At 37.2% G+C, this 20,414-nt stretch overlaps 1 protein-coding gene and 1 pseudogene across 1 annotated transcript; both read right to left on the bottom strand.

Moving 5' to 3' along the window:
* Positions 1 to 593: 593 nt before the first annotated feature.
* LOC126063701 (olfactory receptor 4P4-like) lies at positions 594 to 5,545 on the bottom strand (annotated as a pseudogene).
* A 5,283-nt stretch (positions 5,546 to 10,828) lies between these two features.
* Positions 10,829 to 11,767, bottom strand: LOC126063700 (olfactory receptor 4P4-like). Its single transcript, XM_049862107.1, has one exon. The coding sequence runs from the start codon at positions 11,765 to 11,767 to the stop codon at positions 10,829 to 10,831; it is 939 nt and encodes a 312-aa protein (XP_049718064.1).
* Positions 11,768 to 20,414: the final 8,647 nt, after the last annotated feature.

Genomic DNA, 20,414 nt, shown 5'->3' with positions numbered 1-20,414 from the left:
GATGTTGTGTCTGCCTTTATGGGGGATAGGATGAGAATAACTTTGTAGAAGCATCTTGTCAGGTGAAGAAGAAAGACCTTGTTGACTTTTTTTGTTTGTTTTTCCTTTATGTGTGTTCAATCATGTTTATGAAGGCTGAGAACCTAAAGGAAATAAATGTTCCACTAATTATTGGCCTAAACTCAAAAATACATCATTTTATCAACTGATTGATGATGTCGGGACTGGGACTATTAAAACTATATTTCTCCTTTACCAGTTGGGTTCCTATTTCTGTCAATAGGGGCTAGGGGCTCACTAGAATGAAGTTAAAAATTAAAACAAGGGGAGAAGAGGCTTAATTGTAAAGTAAAAATAAAATGTCAAAGTATGGAGAACTTGAGGAATGTATATGAGGAGAATAGAGTAAGAATCAACACAAAATATATGTCAAAATTGTCCAAACAAGAAGAGATCTGGGAAAATGCTCAAGATACAGATCCATCTTTTGCATACTCTTGGATATTCTTTGTATATCATTGTACATCAATTTAAGGCTCAGTGGGGAACTCTAAAGTGAAATTCAAAGTGCCTTTCATCTTTTTTCATGCAAACTACTTTCTTTCCAAAAACAATTGATCGTACCACATCTTTTTCATGGCATTCTTCATCTCCATGTTTCTCAGCATGCAGATCAGAGGGTTGAACATGGGAGCAATGACGGCGTAGAAAAGAGCAAACACTTTCTCTTCTGGAAAAGTTACAGCTGGTCTAATGTAAACCAAGAGGACAGGCACAAAGAACAGGACTGCAACTGTTATGTGAGGACTGCAACTGTTATGTGAGAACTGCAAGTTGAAAGAGCTTTGGTACAGCTTTTGGCAGGGTAAGCCCTGATGGTAAATAATATCAGAACAAAAGACACCATCACAATCACGAAGGTCACCAAAGCAATCAGACCTGAATTGACAATTACCAATAGACCAATGCTGTGTGTATTAGTGCAGGCCAATTTCAGCAAAGGATACACATCACAGAGGTAGTGATCTCACTGGGGCCACAGAAAGGTAAGAAGATAGTGAGAAGAAACTGAATGGCAGAGTGTATAAATCCCCCAGTACAACAAGCTATGATGATCGCGTTATACCTTTGCTTGCTCATAATGACAGTGTAGTGCAGGGGCTTACAGATGGTCACGTAGTGGTCATAGGACATCCCTGTGAAGATAAAGATCTCAATACTTCCAAGAAGTGAATGATAAAAGGTTGTGCTATGTAATTATTACAGGAAATGATCTTCCTTTCTGCCAGTAAATCAGTCATTAGTTTGGGTGTCACTGTGGACATGTAGTAAAGGTCAGAGAGAGAGAGGTAATTAAGGAAGAAATACATGGGTTGGTCAATTAGCTGACTGCATGTGATAGAAATCATTATGAGCAAATTTCCTAACCAAATAGCAATGTAACAAAATAAGAATAATACAAAGCAGAGAATTTCAATGCCCTTGTTTTGGGAAAGGCTCAAGAGAATAAACACAGTGACATTAATTTGGATAAAAATATAGTAACTTTATGAAATATCAGAAGTAAGGATGGGATTTAAAATTAAATTGATAAGAAAATACAGCTTCAAAATTAGGACAGAAGGTATATCACAAATTTTAAGGAAACAGGATGAGAATTAGTGATGAACTTTGAGACTTAAAATTATATAAAGGCAATCGGATGATTTGGTTATCAATTTTATGTTGTTTTTTCCAAATTATCAGAAGCCCTGAACAACACCAACTACAAAGGCTAAATTTTCACAGATTGATCCTGTTGGTTTAATATGATATTTGAAGACTGATGAAGAGATTCAAACTGTCTTTATATATTGTACATATAAGTTTTGATTACATTGCATTCTATTTAGAATGAAGGGATTTGACTAGCAGATCTCAAAGTTTACTTCCTGGTCAAAATGATTTTAAGATCATACAATTTTATTTTCTATATGGTAGCTAAATTTATAGGACTGTGCTATTGAGAACTGTTAGAAAACTAATTTAGTAACAATAACATTTAGATAATAACTGAAACATTAATGACTCTATAATTTATAAAACAGTTGTTATTTGTTGATTCTTTTGAGCTTCACAACCATTTTTGACAAAGTCTTGGCAGTTTTGGACTAAGGAGTCCTGGTGGCAGAACAGTTAAGTGCTCAACTGCTAACTAAATTTTCAATGCAATGATAATAGAAGCATAAAACTGTTGAATATGTATGTATATATATATATGTGTATTCTTTCACAGTTAATTTTATAGAGTTTATCCAGTTTCAAAAATATCCATGGATGGAAGCACATCTCCCAGAAAAAAACTAGGAGGTACTTCCCTGAATAAAAGCAAGTGGGAGGTTTTATAGAAAGCAAAGGGCAGGGAGAAAGGAAGAAACAAAAAAGTAAAAACAAAGAGCAAAACAAACCACTTCTAATATGTTTTGACATGTCAGTAGGTTATACAGAACAAAATGTAAAGAACCCTTAACATTTAAATTTATCTATTTAGCAAATTCTGTTTAATGTCTCAAGTAAAACTTCTGAGCAAGCAGACAAATCAAAGCATGTACGCCAGCAGAAATCTTTTTGTTCATACCAATGAAGCCAGAGGTGATAAGATGTTTAAACAGGGGACTTGCCGTGGAACCATCCAAGCCTCTTTAAGGCTTTCACTCTTTGCAGAGCCTTTTTGATCCAGCAAGTCTGGAGCTGAAACACAAATTTAACAAAACAGATGGATTTATTTCTATGGTGTAATCTTATGATTTAGAATTAGCTGTAGGCAAGCCACTGAGAAGGAAGTCTTTTTAGCATACCTCCGATTTTACTGTATAACTATTTCCTAACCTATAAATAAAAATCCTCTTTTAAATTTTAAAACAATAATTAAAATATTTGCTTGGATGGTTATTAAAGTAATGGCTTATTCATTTGAATGAACATAAAACCATTATTTTAATCATGTGTGCAGAAATTAAAAAAAAAAAACTGAATTATTTTCCCCCATTTCTCCCCTGATAATAAAATTTGAGAATTATGGCTCATACATGAAATTAAGCCTCTGCAGAAACTAAGGTTGCTAGTGTACTCAAAGACAATCATTCCATTTGGATGTATTGATAGGAAATTAACATCCAAACTAATTAAATGCACTCTGACATTCTAACCAAAGAATTCTGCATGTATCTCTAATTTTCTCTAATAAAAGGCTACAGATTTGGCTTTGTTTTTCTTCTTGGCAGTTCTTCCTTTTCGTACCACCCCCATAGACCGATGAGTGATTCACCACATGTAAACTTTCACCCGTATTTCTAGCTCCGTAATTTTGGACTGGGTTCTGGTGGCACAATGGTTAAGTGCTCAACTGCTAACTGAGAGTTTAGCGGTTCGAGCCCATCAGCCACTCTGCAGGAGAAAAGACCTGGCGATCTGCTCCTCTAAAGACGACAACCTTGGAAAGAAACCTTATGGGGCAGTTCTACTCTGTCCTACAGGGTTGCTATGAGTCCAAATCAAATCAACTGCACGCAACAGCAAGAACAGTTTTAGACTGGTTGCTAATCTTAACTCAGCCATCAGTTTTAGGTGTGAGCTCTACAAGTGACTCCATTTTATTCAACAATATTTCTTCACCTATCCTGTAGAAATAAAATTCTCTTTTAACTAAATCAGTAAATTAATTCTGAGTTTCAAATTTAAAAAATAGATGAAGGAAAACTTCAAAAAGAATAAAATGCTATGCAAGTAACTATGGTATTATGTTCAGTTTGATGCACATATAAGACTAATAACACCTTAAAAGCCACTGCCTCTGAGTCCATTCCAACTCCTGGTCACCCTATAGGACAAAGTAGAAGTGCCCCATAGGGTTTCCAAGGCTGATTCTTTATGGAAACAGACTGCCACATCTTTCTCCCATGGAGCAGCTGGTGGGTTTGAACCTCTGATGTTTATGTTAGCAGCCGAGTACTTAACCACCACACCACAAAGGCTCCTTACTAATCCCTTTGAAAAAACAAACAAGCAAACCCTTGACATTGAGTCAATTCTGACTCATAGCAACCCTATCGGATAGAACTGCCACATATGTTTCCAAGGAGCTGCTGGTGGATTCAAACTGCCAACCTCTTGGTTAACAGCTGAGCTCTTAACCACCATCCAACCAGGGCTCCACCAGAGAGGTAAAATATAGTAGAGACTTTCCTGGGTTAAGTGCATACAGAATACCTAAATAGCATTTATCAAACCAGATCTTGAAAGCAGAAATTTCTGAGTTCAGAGCCTGAGTTCATAACCAAAAAGATATAGGAAGGAAAATATGATGTTAAAACACTCACTTTTTCATAATTACCTAATTCTTTCATGCAAAACCAGATAACCTCCTAGATTATCTGCATTAAGCCATTTCAGCCATCTTAATTTTAATATGTGGCTAGTAATTGGATAATAAGTTAAACCCAAACTTGAAGATAAAAAAATGATAGATAACATGTGTTGTCATTGTTGTTAGGTGCCATCAAGTCTGTTCCGACTCATAGTGACCCTACAGGACAGAGTAGAATTGCCCCATACAGTTTCCAAGGAGTGGCTGGTGGATCTGAACTGTGAACGTTCAGTTAGCAGCCGAGCTTTAACGGCTGCACCAGCAGGGCTTCCCGACACCTGCAGCCCACCTGTATAGAGTAAGACAGTTACAGCTCACATGTCTGAATCGAAAGCGCTGAATCTCCTCGTTCTCTCAGACACGAGGGATGCTATTACAGACACAAATAAACCAGTTGCCTTAGAACAGACTCAGACTCACGATGAATCCACGTTTTTCAAAGTAGAATTGTGCTCCATAGGGTTTTCAGTGGCTGATTTTTCAGAAGGAGATCACCAGGCCTTTCTTTCAGGGTGCCTCTGGGTGGATTCAAACTTCCAACCTTTTTGCTAGCAGCCGAGAGTGTTAACTGTTTGCGTTGCTCATGAACTCCACAATAATTTTATGAAGTATGCATTATCAGGAAACTTATATTCCTAAAAAGGACACTGACCATATAGACATTAAGTAACCAGCCCAAAGTCCTAGAGCTAATAAGAGGTAGTCAAGATTTAAACCAGCAAATACCTCACATGGCAAGACACTTAGCAAAATGTGATATACTTAGCACTGTGAAGATTCACAGAGTGTAATCTATAAATGTTTGGTACTATTATGATTTGAAAGGGAAGAATCACTTCCTCAAGACTTTCCATCTTCAATTCATACCAAACTCTATAAATGCTTATAATGGGTGATCTTACGTTCTTCAGGGGCACATAGACTGTTTTATACTGCTCCTTGAAATATTGGCAAATGCTTGGACAAATTTCATTTTGAATTTCGGCTTTACATCTTCCTAACCTGTGTGGCTTCCATATGCAATGTATTCTCTAAGACCACCACACTGCTGATGTGTACACTGGGGATAATGATATCTACGCTCCCAAAATCTTGTGAGAATTGACTAGATAAAGGGTATCCAAGTGTCACCCGGAACATGGTAGGGGTTCAACAAGTAACTATTTTCATGTCTTATACCTCTGTTATATCCCTCATTAAATGCATGCTACCTATAATCAGTAAATATTTGTTCAATGAAGAAATTTAAAGATTGAAAACAGTATATGTTACATGTAAGATATTAAATGATAAAACCATTATCACCATAATCATATTTATGAAAGAAAGTAAATAGAGATGAGGTAAACACAGATTCTGGTTTTGAAATACTTCTATCTGATTTTTAGTGAGCTCCTGGTTTTTGGTTAAGTTTTATTTGATGTTTTGTTTGAGGGGGAGGAGGAAGGGTGATCCTGGTGGTGGTTGTTGCAGGGAGCTTATTTGTCTCTTCAGTTTAGATTTTCTTATTTTCTTGGTAACTTGTCAATCATGTTTTTTTCTTAATCGATACTCTGTTGACTTTCTATAAGAAGTGCTTATAATGTTTTCTTCTCTTTTGAAATTTCCTACTCAGCTTAGAATCATTTCCCTGTCAATGACTGACTGCTTGTCCTTTAGAAACACCACATTACACCCTCAGTGGACAGCAACTTGCATTTATTGCTGTTTTAATCTCGAAAGAAATTAGTCTATAAAATTCAGAGAGGATGCCTATATTTAACTTTGATTGCCAGTCAGTCTGTTATTTAAAATATGGATTCAAAACTACATTGAACAGATATCACACACTTAGGTGGGATAAAGGGAAGGGAGGGGAAATAACTCACCCCAGGTTCTTCTGCTTCAGTTGTTGGGGCTCTGTTCTAAGCTTTCTTTCTCTTGCTATTTCTCTTTCCTCAGTGACATGCTGGCCATTCTCCTGCTGTGCTGATTATTTCATTTAAGCTTCTTGAATTCACATTTCCCTCAACATAGTCCTTCCACTATTCTTGGGGGGAGGGAGACTTGTACCTTTATGGTGACAACAGACACGTTATTGGACAAATGTTCCCAGAAACAACAGGAAGTCATGTATTCAGAACAACAGTTCACAGGCAAGAGGAATAATAATAATTTACCCATCCAAACAAGTCAAACCACAATCTCTATTTGCATCACTAAAATGATTCTAAGATATTCAGGCTACATGACTAACTAAATCCTAAACCCATTGCTGTCCAGTCAATTTCGTCTCATAGCGACCCTATAGGACAGAGTAGAACTGCTCCATAGGGTTTCCAAGGAACAGCCGGTGGATTCAAGCCACTGACCTTTTGGTTAGCAGCTCAGCTCTTAACTACCAAGTCATCAGGGCTCCAAACTAAATATTAAGTCCAAATTCTAAACCTACATTTCTTCTTATTTTAGGACATTAAGAATCCCGTGCATGTTGTTTGAATTTATCTTCCCAAGTACTCAACTCACCAGGTGGGTTTCTTTTAGATCCACATTATCAGACACACTGCACAGCTGGGAAAGAATCTGGATTATAAAGTGTATGCTGGCCAGTTAACTCAGCTGCATGTAATTTAGCAGCCTCAGTCATTAGACATTCCCCCCCTAGGCGACAATGCCTGAATCCTCTTGTTCTTTATATGTAGAGTTGTGATGAAAACAAATTTGAGGGGTTTTTGCTTTAAGGGAGGGGCCCTGGTGATACAGTGGTTGACGTGCTCAGCTGCTAACCAAAAGCTCAGTGGTTCAAACCCAATAGTTGCCCTTCAGAAAAAGATGTGGAAGTCTTCATCCATAAAGATTACAGACTTGGAAACTCTATGAGGCAGCTTTACCCTGTCCTATAGGTCCGTTATGAGTTGGAATTAACTAGAAGGCAATGGGTTTGGTTTGTTTAGGTTGCTTTTTGAGCCCCATTTTATTTCTATAATTTCTATAAATTGACAATATTAATGACACAAAAATACATTCTTGCATTTTCTTTGGGTTCCCTTGGGGAGTTTTGATCAGAAATCTGCTTATCACATTATATACAAGTGATGCGCTTTATCCATGTACCATCATGTTACGTTTTTTATTCCACATGTAATTGTCACTTTGTTGTTCCTTTTCTTTACATTAAAAGGAAAGAAAAATTTCCACAGAAAGAATGTTGCTAAAGAAAAAATATTATTATTATTATTATTATTTTTTGCCCCTTGGCCACATTCCCTGTCAGCTAGGATGGTTACTGAGTTCATAACTCGGTCCTATACATCAGGATAAGCTAATATGTGTAGTTTTTATTTTTTTCCAAATGAAAAGGCATAGCCATTCATCTGGTAGCTATGTTAATAAATCTATTAATTTTCTTATCCCGTCATTCCACATTTTCGATGTTTCTGATGTAATAAACACTATAACCAAAATATAAACCATCACTAAAAATATATATATATATAAACCATCACTAGGTCCTTAAAATCTTTGCCCCTGCCTATAAGTACATGGGAAAGCTGGACTTTAACGTATTAAAGTAATGGCTTGTTCATCTGAACAAACACAAAATTATTATTTTAATCTTGTGCATAGAAATTAAAAAAAAAAAATGAATTAGCTTCCCCCATCCCTCCCCTGATAATAAAACAAGAGAATTACAGCTCACACACAAAATTAAGCCTGTGCAGAAGCTAAGGTTGCTAGTGTACTCACAGACAAAGCCAATCATTCTGTCTGCATTTATTGGTAGAAAATTAATATCTCCACTAATTAAGTGCCTTCTGATGTCCTATCAATTTTGCTAAATAAATGTGTGAATCTCCAGTTTTCTCCATTTCCAAGGCCACAAATGAGATTTTATTTCCCTTCTTGGCAATTCTTCCTGTTCATGTCACCTTCCCCATAGATCAGTGAATGATTCACCATGTTTAAACTTCCATCTATATTTCTAGCTCCCTCATACCAAGAATGGCACTGGGTTAAGAACGGCACTGGGTTACTGAGTTGTAATACCAAGAACATTTTTAGACTAAGGGGCCCTAGTGGCACTGTTAGCTCATTACATGGTTGGAGAATGTAGTTATTATGATTTCTATCACCTGCAGCCAGCTAACTAACCAGCCCATGTACTTCTTCCTTAGTTACCTTGCTGTCTCAGATCTTTTCTACACTTTCATTGTGACAGTCAAACTACTGAGTGATTTATTGACAGCAAGAAAGCCCATTTCTTGTAAAAACTGCATAATACAACTTTTGACCACATACTTCTTTGGGAGGTACTGAGGTTTTCATCCTCACAGGGATGGCCTATGACCTGTATGTTACCATCCGCAAACCACTGCACTATGCTATTGTCATGAACAGGCAAAGATGTAACTCAATTCTCACAGCATCCTGTGCTGGTGGACTCCTGATCCCCTTGGTCTATTCCTTCTTATCTTTTTTTTTTTTTTTTTTTTACCTTTCTGCGGCCCCAATCAAATAGATCACTATTTCTGTAATGTCTATCCTTTGTTGAAATTGGCCTGCACCGACACAGACAAAAGTGGTTTCTTAGTCATTGCCAAATGTGGTACGATGGGATTGGTGGTCTTCATGGTTTTGATCCTCCTACATTATGATAACGTCTAATTTCAGAGCATATTCTGCAGAGAGCTGCAGCAAAGCACCTTCTACTTGCAGTTCTCACATCCCTGTAGTGATTTTTTCTTTTACCTGTCATCTTTATTTATTAGAGTGCAACAACTTCACCAGAAGATAAAATGGTTATGCTTTTTTACACAATTATCGTTCCCATGCTCGACTCTCTTATCTACGTGCTTAGAAACATGGAGATGAAAATGTCATAAGGAAAGGTGATGCAACCAAATGTTTGTGGAAGGGAAGAAAAAAATTGAAAGGCATCGGAGGACAAAACGAGATGTAAATGAATATATTCTTAGGACAATTCCACTCTGTGAGTCCCTTTGCAAATGAGAACATGAGCCAGACAATGTAAAAACCAAGACTTTTGAACAATAGTTTGCCATCACTGGAGCTCATCTTTTAGTTCCTTTCCTGATTTATTTCCCTTTTTTATTTGTATTTTTCATTAGATTTTAAGTTCCATTAGGGTAGGGGTCATGTCACAGTTATCTCACTGCTATTTCCTTAGTAACAAGCATAGTTTATAGAATATTTTAAAAACTTAATAAATATTTGTTGAATTAATGTATGAATATCTTATGAAATATCTCTGGTTTTCACATACTTTTAATCATCCTGTTTTAGTGACCCATTTGGGAATTAAGCACCACCATGTTGTTGATATTTATTACTCCTCACTTATTTTCTTACTTCAGTGATGTTAGTCAAGGCAATTAAATTTAAATTTTTAGGTAAAATATTTTCCTTTATTATCTAAGTTCCAGTTGAAGAAATTGTAAAATAATATTTGGCAAAATATAGAGAACCCATTTGGTAATGAGGATCTGTGAGCTCCACTTTCTCATACAGAGCTATAAAATATTATTGTTCATTTTTTGTTGTTTTTTCTTTACTTAACTACTTAACTGCCTCTCTAGTTTTCAGCTTCATGGTAAGAAAAAATTGAATCCTCCAAGTTTACTCACCTGTAAAATAAAATAATAATTAGATCATCATTTCAAACTAGAGATTATGTAGCTTTTTGTTAGGAGGAAAAGATTCTCCCAAATATCCTGTACTGATTGAAATAAGTTATTATAATGTTACATTAAAAGATGACTTAAACATATATGAACATAGGTTGCAAAACTTTTGTGCTTATAATTCTTATATTACGAAAAATATATTTAAAGGATAAAGTAAATGCAAGTGAGATATTTTTATTAAAAATATTTTTTGAATATTATTTTACAAAAGTTAATTTGCAAGTATTAACAATGATAAAAATATTTAAAAAACAATTTTATGTACTTTCTTTTCTAAGCACAATACTTATTTTATCATCAAAGTTATGTTAGAAAAACACTTTCAATTTTTCTATATAGTTATTATTTCTTACAATATTTTATTGTTTAGACCCCACATACATTTTTATTTTTTTTTTAGCCTTTTTACAGTGAATATGGAAAAGAATGTGTTGAGTGAAAAAAAAAATGGTTCTAAATTTTTGATATTCCTTTTTTGAAGGGAAATGCAGACAGAATAAGAGGCCATATAACCATCAATAAAACTGGTGACTTAGAGTCGATTCTGACACATACTGACGCTACAGGGCAGAGTAGAACTGCCCCATCAGCTTTCCAAGCCTGTAATCTTTACGCAATCAGACTGCCACATCTTCTTCCCATGGAGTGGCTTATGGGTACAAACCACCGACCTATTATTGTTTACCAGCCTAGCATTTAACTCACTTGGAAAGTGTGTAATGGGGAGTATATGTAGCCTTCAGGCCAATTGCCTTCCAATCAAAAATGGATTCTGACACCAAACTTTCCTCAATGCTTTCTTCATCTCCATGTTTCTCAGAGTGTAGATCAGAGGGTTGAACATGGGGACAATGATGGTGTAGAAAAGGGCAAACACTTTATCTTCTGGAAAAGTGGAGGCTGGTCTAATGTAAATAAACAGGACAGGCACAAAGAATAGAACCACAACTGTTACGTGAGAACTGCACGTGGAAAGAGCTTTGCTGCGGCTTTCAGCTGGGTAAACCCTGACGGTGTACAAAATGAAGAAAAAGGACAGCATGAAGACAACAAAATTCACCAAACCCATCGTGCCTGAATTGGCGACAACCAGGATCCCGACACTGTATGTGTCAGTGCAGGCCAGTTTCAGCAAAGGATAGACATCGCAGAAGTAGTGATCTATCTCATTGGGGCCACAGAAAGGTAGACTGATAGTGAGGAGACATTGCATAAAGGAATGCAGAAATGCCCCAGTACAGCAAGCAAAGACCAATACATAACACCTCCTCCTGCTCATGATGACAGTGTAGTGCAGGGGTTTGCAGATGGCCACGTAGTGGTCATAGGCCATCACTGTGAGGATGAAGACCTCAATCACCCCAAAGAAATGCATAGCAAAAAGCTGTGCCATGCAGCTAATATAAGAGATCGTGTTCCTTTCTTCCAGTAAGCCCGTGACCAGCCTGGGCGTCACCGTTGAGGTATAACACAAGTCTGAGAGAGCAAGGTAATTAAGAAAGAAGTACATGGGTTGACCTATTAGCTGACTGCAAGTGATGGAAATGATTATGAGCAAGTTTCCCATCCAAATAGCTATGCAACAAAGTAAGAATAATTGAAAGCACAAACTTTTAATTTTCTTGTTCTGAGAAAGTCCCAACAGAATAAATTCAGTGACATTATTGATATTTTCCATAGCCTAATGCAGTCAATTCTCAGAAGACGTAACTGAAAAAAAAAATGACAAGTTACCATCAGAAGTATTGATTTGGCATGGCTTGAATCAGAATGAGTGTTGTAGAAATAAATCAAGTTATTCCATCAGCTATCCTATACTATATTTAAAGTCATTCATTCTAAACTATGTATTAGTGGGCTTATCATATAATTTACTATTATAATCATGTCATTTTTGAAAGTTAAAAGGAATGATAGTAACAGTTACAATAGCTCAAGTTATAAATTAAGATTTATAGTCACCCTATGTATAGGATGCAAAAGTGAGCACAGGTAGAATGCATTTCTCGTTCCCTTATAGCTTGTCCTCTTGTTAGGCTGGAAGAGAGCCAGTATGATGTGTACTAGTGTAAGTTCAAATCCAGTCTTTATTTAAAATTTTGATATTCCATTGATTGTGTATTTTTGCATTATTTTATAAAAATATTTCATGAAAACATTATTTATCTGGATTATTGAGTTGTTTACATTCAAGGTAAGTACCTCATTTAAGGCATGCAAACCCTGGCCCTACGTTAAAAGGTTGACATATATTAACAGCGTTATGGAGAATAAATGAAATCTGATAGCATTTGAAGCCTAAGTGGCTCTGATAGCTCTTCTATTCTTGGAATTATTCTTGGAACTGTTAGGTTAGTTCTTCCTGTAACTCATCTTTTCTTGTCCAAAACATCAAAGCAGATATGAATTTTTCCCCACAGCTTCCAAGTTTTCTCCTGTTGCTAGTACCAGCTCTCCATGGAAGTAAGCCCTTCTTTTTCTCGTACCATTCACCTGTTTTCTCACCCGCTCATTAAATGTACTCCACGTTAGTGTCCAGGATCCTCTGATGTTAAGGTGCCCAAACCAACAACACTCCATGCTTTTAATTACCCGCTGTATGCTTCTCACATAAAGAGTAACGAAGGAGAAAGGGAGCAATGAATCGCCACTTCAGTGCATCCCTCAGTTTTCTTGACTTGTGCCCCTTTTTCTTTGTAGTTATCTTTTCTCCTTTACCTAAAATGCAAGTCAATCACTTCACTCATCTGTCAGCTCCTTCTATTTTTCCTCAGATTAACCCCACATAAGGTTACGAATGCTATCATTAATTAGTTCTTAGCGAATTTCCCAATGTTATACCAAAAAAAAAAATTTGCTTTATTTTTTTAATATTTGAGGACGCTCAAAAGGAAAAAATGCACATTCCAAAAGGATTAATATCAGCTTATTTATAAGGAAAAATATAATTTATATAATCTAGATATACAAATATATGCATGTAGAGATAAGCAAACTTAATTTCTTTTGTCTGGATGCAAAATTACTTCCTTTCGGTTAGATGGATTTTCACTTACCAGGGGATTAGTTCATAGATAAATTCATTTAGCTCTGAGTCAAAGGCAGCACTCAGAGCTTAGAATGCAGTCAGAATAAATGCTTACCTTCCATGGTAAAGATTAATAATTTTCTCCATCCAATCAACTCCTGTTGGTCCTGGGTTTAGTCCTTCACTGTATTCCCTGAAGAGAGGAATGTTCTCTCTAGATTTCTGAAACTAATAGGAAATAAAGTCATCGTAGGTATTTACATAGAAAAAAAATTTTTTTTTTCCTGTCCAAAAGTTGTATCCATTTTGGTCTCGGGTTGAAATTACACATAAGTTTGCTGTTTAACTTCCAAGTGCCAATTTAAAGTGAATAACTGAGACATAGTTTTTCTATTCCTCACTCTCATTTTTTTTTTTTTTTTTTTGATGAGATGAGAGCTCTCCCTAAAGAAATGTTGGCCAAATGTGCTGCTGAAAATGGTTTCATGCCCTACAAGCTCTAAAAACATAGTTATGTCAAGTAAAATAATTATTTATACTTTGTGGATTTTGATCACAATCCAATTGTCCATATTCTTTTAGTGTTGATAGACCATAAACAAATGCTTTAAGTTGTAACTAATTCTGAGGAACCAGTTGGGAGCGAGGTCTGAGCAGAAACAAAATGAAAAATACCATAGAAGCCTTAGAGCAGGGAAATTGGACCCAGGTTTTAAATTTCTATTTGGCTCACAATAAGGTGTTTGAAAAATGGGTGGAATACTTCCAGTGTGTTATTTCAGGTCCAAATGGCCCCACATCTTACTCCAGGCTTTGCAGTGGCAACCAGTTCTATGCCAGTGCAAATTATAGCCCTTCTGCTTGCTCACCCTGGCTCAGGAAGCTCCTGCTGATGTCCTTGGTTTGTCTGAGAGCAGCGTAGGATGCTGCAGGCACTCACAAGACACCTGTGGAAGTACAACCCAGATGTGGGGAAGTAAGAGCCTGCTGAGCCACACTTGACCTGTGAGGATAATGGGATCTGATAAATAAAGGCATCCCCTCTCTGTTCCCAGGCAGATATTCTGAGATGAATTTCATAAGGCTCCTGGAAAGTCTCTCAGAAAAGACGTCAGTCACCAAGAGCATGGCCAACAATATGATTCATCTTCATATTGGCTCTTTCTTTCCTTGCTTTATTCCTCCTATCACACATTCCTGCCGCCTGGAATCACTTCCCAAATAAACCACTTGTGTGTAAGCATTGCTTCAGGCTCTGGTTCTAGGGAAACCAAGACTACTACAAAAGGAATTGCTGCTTAGGCAGCCCGTCCCTTCAGCCTGCTCAAATTTTGTTTAGGATTGACAGGGTTAATTGTGTTTTTCTCCTAGATGTCTTCCCAGCCTTGGATTAAGTGGCAGCAAATTGTCTCTTCCTCTTACCTCCTTTGGAGTTTCTGAGGGTGGACACATGGATTCAACACTTTCTGTCATTTTAGATGCCCTCTTCTTGGCCAGGTATACTTTGCTTATATGCCAATAGCCTACTCTTTTTTTTAGAAATTAATTTCTTCCCAAGAATTCTCTCTACACCTGCAGGGATAATTTCAAATATAATTTTTAATTCAAATTTTGTTTTAATGTAAATGCCTATCAAAAAATAATGAATACATATTTTAGACAGTTTAGAAGTTGCATAAACATCCATATCTTAGCCATTAGTGAGCTGAAATGGACTGTTATTAGCCATTTTGAATCAGAAAATTATATGGTCTACTATTTCAAATTGTCTTCAATGAGAAATTGAAGATGAATAGCATTGCATTCTTCTTCAAACAGAGCATTGCAAGATCTACCCTGAAGTACAACTCAGTCGGTAATGGGTGACATCCGTGTGCCTACAAGGAAGGCCAGTTAATACAACTATTACTCAAATTTATGTACCCATAAAGCCAAAGATGAAGAAACTGAAAATTATATTCAATGTCTGCACTCTGAAATTGATCGAACATGCAATCAGGAACGGGAAAATTGGAAACAAAAAGAAGTATCAATAGTTGGAAAATATGGTCTTGGTGATAAAAAAAGGTGGTAGGGATAGCATTATAGATTTTTGCAAGACCAAGGACTTCTTCATTGCAAATGTCTTTTTCAACAACATAAGCAGTGTCAAAAAAAAGTATGTACCAATTTGACTAGGCCCTGATTCCTTTTTGTCACCTGATGTCATTTTCCTATGTGTTGTAAATCCTACCTCTATGATGTTGATGAGGTGGCATAGGAGGCAGTTATGTTAATGAGGCAGGACTCAATCTGCAAGATTGAATTGTATCTTGAGCCAATCTCTTTTGAGATATAAAAAAGAGAAGCCAGCAGAGAAACATGGGGACCTCATACTATCATGAAATCAGTGCTGGGAGCACAGTATATCCTTTGGATCCAGAATGCCTGCATGGAGAAGCTCCGAGTCTAGAGAAAGATTGATAACAAGGACCTTCCTCAAGAGCTACAGAGAAAGCATTTCCCTGGAGCTGGTGTCCTGAATTTGGACTTCTAGCCTACTAGACTATGAGAGAATAAAATTCTATTTGTTAAAGCCATTCACTTGTGGTATTTCTGTTACAGCAGCACTAGATGACTAAGACAAATGGTGGCTATACACATGGACCTCACCAAATGGAATACACAGGAATTTAATCAACTGCATCTGTGGAACGAGGTTATAGAAAAGCTCAATATCTTCAGTCAGATCAAGGACACAGGCCGACTGCAGAACGGAACATCAATTGCTCATACAGAAGTACAACTTGAAGCTGAGGAAAATTAGAAGTCCACAACAGCCAACTTACAACCTTGAGTTTCCCCACCTGAATTTAGAGGCCATCTCAAGAATAGATTTGACCCAAACTAATGACTGAAAACCAGATGAGCTGTGTTATGACATCAAGGATATCATACATGAAGAAAACAAGAGGTCATTAAAAAGACAGGAAAGAAAGAAATGATCAAAATGGATGTCAGAAGAGACCCTGAAACTTGCTCTTGAGCGTCAAGTACCTAAAAGAATGGAAGAAATGATGACGTAAAAGAGCTAAACAGAAGATTTCAAAGGGCAGCTCAAGAAAACAAAGTATTTTAATGACATGTGCAGAGACTTGGAGTTAGAAAACCAAAAGGGATGAATATGCTTGGCATTACTCAAGCTGAAAGAACTGAAAAAAAATTCAAGCATCGAGTTGCAATATTGAAGGATTCTATGGAGAAAATGTTAAATGATGGAGGATGCATCAAAAGAAGATGGAAGGAATACAGAATCACTGTACCAAAAAGAATTGGTAGATGTTCAACCATTTCAGGAGGTTGTGTGTGATTAAGAATAGATGGTACTGAAAGAAGAAGTCCAAGCTTCACTGAAGACATTGCCTAAAAAGAAGACTCCAGAAACTGACAGAATATGAATTGAGATATTTTGACCAACAGATGCAGTGGTGGAAATGCTTACTCATCCATAAAAAAGACATTTGGAAGACAGCTGCCTGAACAACTGATTGGAAGAGAGCCATATTTATCCCTATCCTAAAGAAAGGTAATCCAACTGAATGGGGAAATTATTGAACAATATAATTAATATCACACACAAGTAAAATTTTGCTGAAGATCATTCAAAAGTGGTTGCAACAGTACCTTGACGGGAAAATGCCAGAAATTCAGTCGGATTCAGAAGAAGACATGGAATGGGGAATATCATTGCTGATGTCAGATGGATCTTGGCTGAAAGCAGAAAATACCAGAAAGGTGTTTACCTGTGTTTTAATAACTATGCAAAGGCATTCAACTGTGTGAATCATAACAAATTACGGATAACATTGGGTAGAATGGGAATTCCAAAACACTTAATTGTGCTGAAGATGAACCTGTACATAGATCAAGGGGCAGTCATTGGAACAGAACTAGGGGATACTGCATGGTTTAAAGTCAGGACAGATGTGTGTAAGGGTTGGATCCTTTCACCATACTTATTCAATCTGTATGCTGAGTAAATAATGCCAGAAGCTGGACTATATGAAGAAGAACAGGGCATCAGAATTGGAGAGAGACTCATTAACAACTTGCATTATGCAGATGTCACAACCTTGCTTGCTGACTGTGAAGAGGACTTGAAGCACATGCTGATGAAGATCAAAGGCTACAGTCTTCAATAAGGTTTACATTTCAACAAAGAAAACAAAAATCCTCACAAGTGGACCAATAAGCAACATCATGACAAACAGAGAATAGATTGAATTTGCCAAGGATTTTATTTCACTTGGATCCACAATCAACACCTATGGAAGCAGCAGTCAAAAAATAAAAAGGTGCACTGCATTGGGAAATCTGCTTCAAAAGGCCTCTTTAAAGTGTTAAAAAACAAAGATGTCACTTTAAGAACTAAGGTGCACCTAACCCAAGCCGTGGTGTTTTCATGAGAAAGCTGGACAATGAATAAGAAAGCCCAAAGTATTGATAACTTTCAAACATGGTGTCCCCCATGTGTTTGTCAGTTTGTCATTCTGTGGAGGCTTATGTGTCGCTGTGATGCTGGAAGCTATGCCACTGGTATTCAGATACCAGCAGAGTCACCCATGGAGGACAGGTTTCAGCTGAGCTTTCAGACTAAGACAGAGTAGGAAGAAGGACCCAGCAGTCTACTTCTGAAAAGCATTAGCCAGTGAAAACCTTATGAATAGCAATGGAACATTGTCTGATATAGTGCTGGAAGATGAGCCTCCCAGGTGGGAAGGCACTCAAAAGATGACTGGGGAAGAGCTGCCTCCTCAAAGTAGAGCGAACTTAATGACATGGATGGAGAAAAGCTTTCAGGACCTTCATTTGCTGATGTGGCAAGACTCAAAATGAGAAGAAACAGCTCCAAACATCCATTAATAATTGGAACCTGGAATGTACAAAGTATGAATCTAGGAAAACTGGAAATCATCAAAAATGAAATGGAACACATAAACATCGATATCCTAGGCATTAGAGAGCTGAAAGGGACTAGTATTGGCCATTTTGAATAGGGCATTCATACAGTCTACTATGCTGGGAATGACAACTCGAAGAGGAATGGTGTTGCATTCATTGTCAAAAAAAGCGTTTCAAGATCTATCCTGAAGTACAATGCTGTCAGTGATAGGACAATATGCATACGACTACAAGGAAGACCAGTTAATATGACTATTATTCAAATTTACGCACCAACCACTAGGGCCAAAGATGAAGAAATAGAAGATTTTTATCAGCTCCTGCAGTCTGAAATTGATCAAACGTGCAATCAAGATGCATTGATAATTACTGGCGATTGGAATGCAAAAGTTGGAAACAAAGAAGAAGGATCAGTAGTTGGAAAATATGGCCTTGGTGATAGAAACAATTCTGGAGATCGAATGATAGAATTTTGCAAGATCAACCACTTCTTCATTGCAAATACCTTCTTTCACCAACATAAACGGATTTTTTATTTATACACATGGACCTCCCCAGATAATGCACACAGAAATCAAATTGACTACATCTGTAGAAAGAGACAATGGAAAAGCTCAATATCATCAGTCAGAACAAGGCCAGAGGCCAACTGTGGAACAGATCATCAATTGCTCATATGCAGGTTCAAGCTGAAACTGAAGAAAATCAGAGCAAGTTCACAAGAGCCAAAATATGACCTTGAGTATATCCAACCTGAATTTAGAGACCATCTCAAGAATAGATTTGATGCATTGAACACTAGTGACCACAGACCAGATGAGTTGTGGAATGACGTCAAGGACATCATCCATGAAGAAAGCAAAAGGTCACTGAAGAGACAGGAAAGAAAGAAAAGACCAAGATGGATGTCAGAGGAGGAGACTCTGAAACTTGCTCTTGAGCGTCGAGCAGCTAAAGCAAAAGGAAGAATTGATGAAGTAAAAGAACTGAACAGAAGATTTCAAAGGGCCTCTCAAGAAGACAAAATAAAGTATTGTAATGACACGTGCAAACAGCTGGAGATGGAAAACCAAAAGGGAAGAACACACTCAGCATTTCTCAAGCTGAAAGAACTGAAGAAAAAATTCAAGCTTTGAGTTGCAATAGTGAAGGTTTCCACGGGAAAAATATTAAATGATGCAGGAAGCATCAAAAGAAGGTGGACGGAATACACAGAGTCATTATACCAAAAAGAATTAGTCAATATTCAACCATTTCAAGAGGTGGCATATGATCAGGAACCAATGGTACTGAAGGAAGAAGTCCAAGCTGCTCCGGAGGCATTGGCGAAAAACAAGGCACCAGGAATTGATGGAATATCAATTGAGATGTTTCAACAAACAGATGCAGCACTGGAGGTGTTCATTTGCCTATGCCAAGAAATATGGAAGACAGCTTCCTTGCCAACTGACTGGAAGAGATCCATATTTATGCCTATTCCCAAGAAAGGTGATCCAACCAAATGTGGAAATTATAGAACGATATCATTAATATCACACCCAAGCAAAATTTTGCTGAAGATCATTCAAAAACGGCTGCAGCAGTATATCAACAGGGAACTGCCAGAAATTCAGGCCTGTTTGAGAAGAGGACGTGGAACCAGGGATATCATTGCTGATGTCAGATGGATCGTGGCTGGAAGCAGAGAATACCAGAAGGATGTTTACCTGGGTTTTATTGATTATGCAAAGGCATTTGACTGCGTGGATCATAACAAACTATGGATAGCACTGCAAAGAATGGGAATTCCAGAGTACTTAATTGTGCTCCTGAGGAACCTTTTCATAGATCAAGAGGCAGTTGCTCAGAGAGAACAAGGGGATACTGATTGGTTTAAAGTCAGGAAAGATGTGCGTCAGGGTTGTATTCTTTCACCATACCTATTTAATCTGTATGCTGAACAAATAATCCGAGAAGCTGGACTATATGAAGAAGAATGTGGGGCATCAAGATTGGAGGAAGACTCATTAACAACCTGCATTATGCAGAAGACACAACCTTGCTTGCTGAAAGTGAAGAGGACTTGAAGCACTTACTAATCAAGATCAAAGACCACAGCCTTCAGTACGGATTATACCTCAACATAAAGAAAATAAAAATCCTCACAACTAGTCCAATGAGCGATATCATGATAAATGGAGAAAATAATGAAGTTGTCAAGGATTTCATTTTACTTGGATCCACAATCAACAGCCATGGAAGCAGCAGTCAAGAAATCAAAAGATGCATTGCATTGGGCAAATCTGCTGCAAAGGACCTCTTCAAAGTGTTGAAGAGCAAAGATGTCACCCTGAAGACTAAGGTGCGCCTGACCCAA

The sequence above is a fragment of the Elephas maximus genome, chromosome 20, assembly GCF_024166365.1.
Source record: "Elephas maximus indicus isolate mEleMax1 chromosome 20, mEleMax1 primary haplotype, whole genome shotgun sequence".
NCBI classification, from domain to species: Eukaryota; Metazoa; Chordata; class Mammalia; order Proboscidea; family Elephantidae; genus Elephas; species Elephas maximus.
This window is presented reverse-complemented; position numbering and strand designations above follow the sequence as displayed.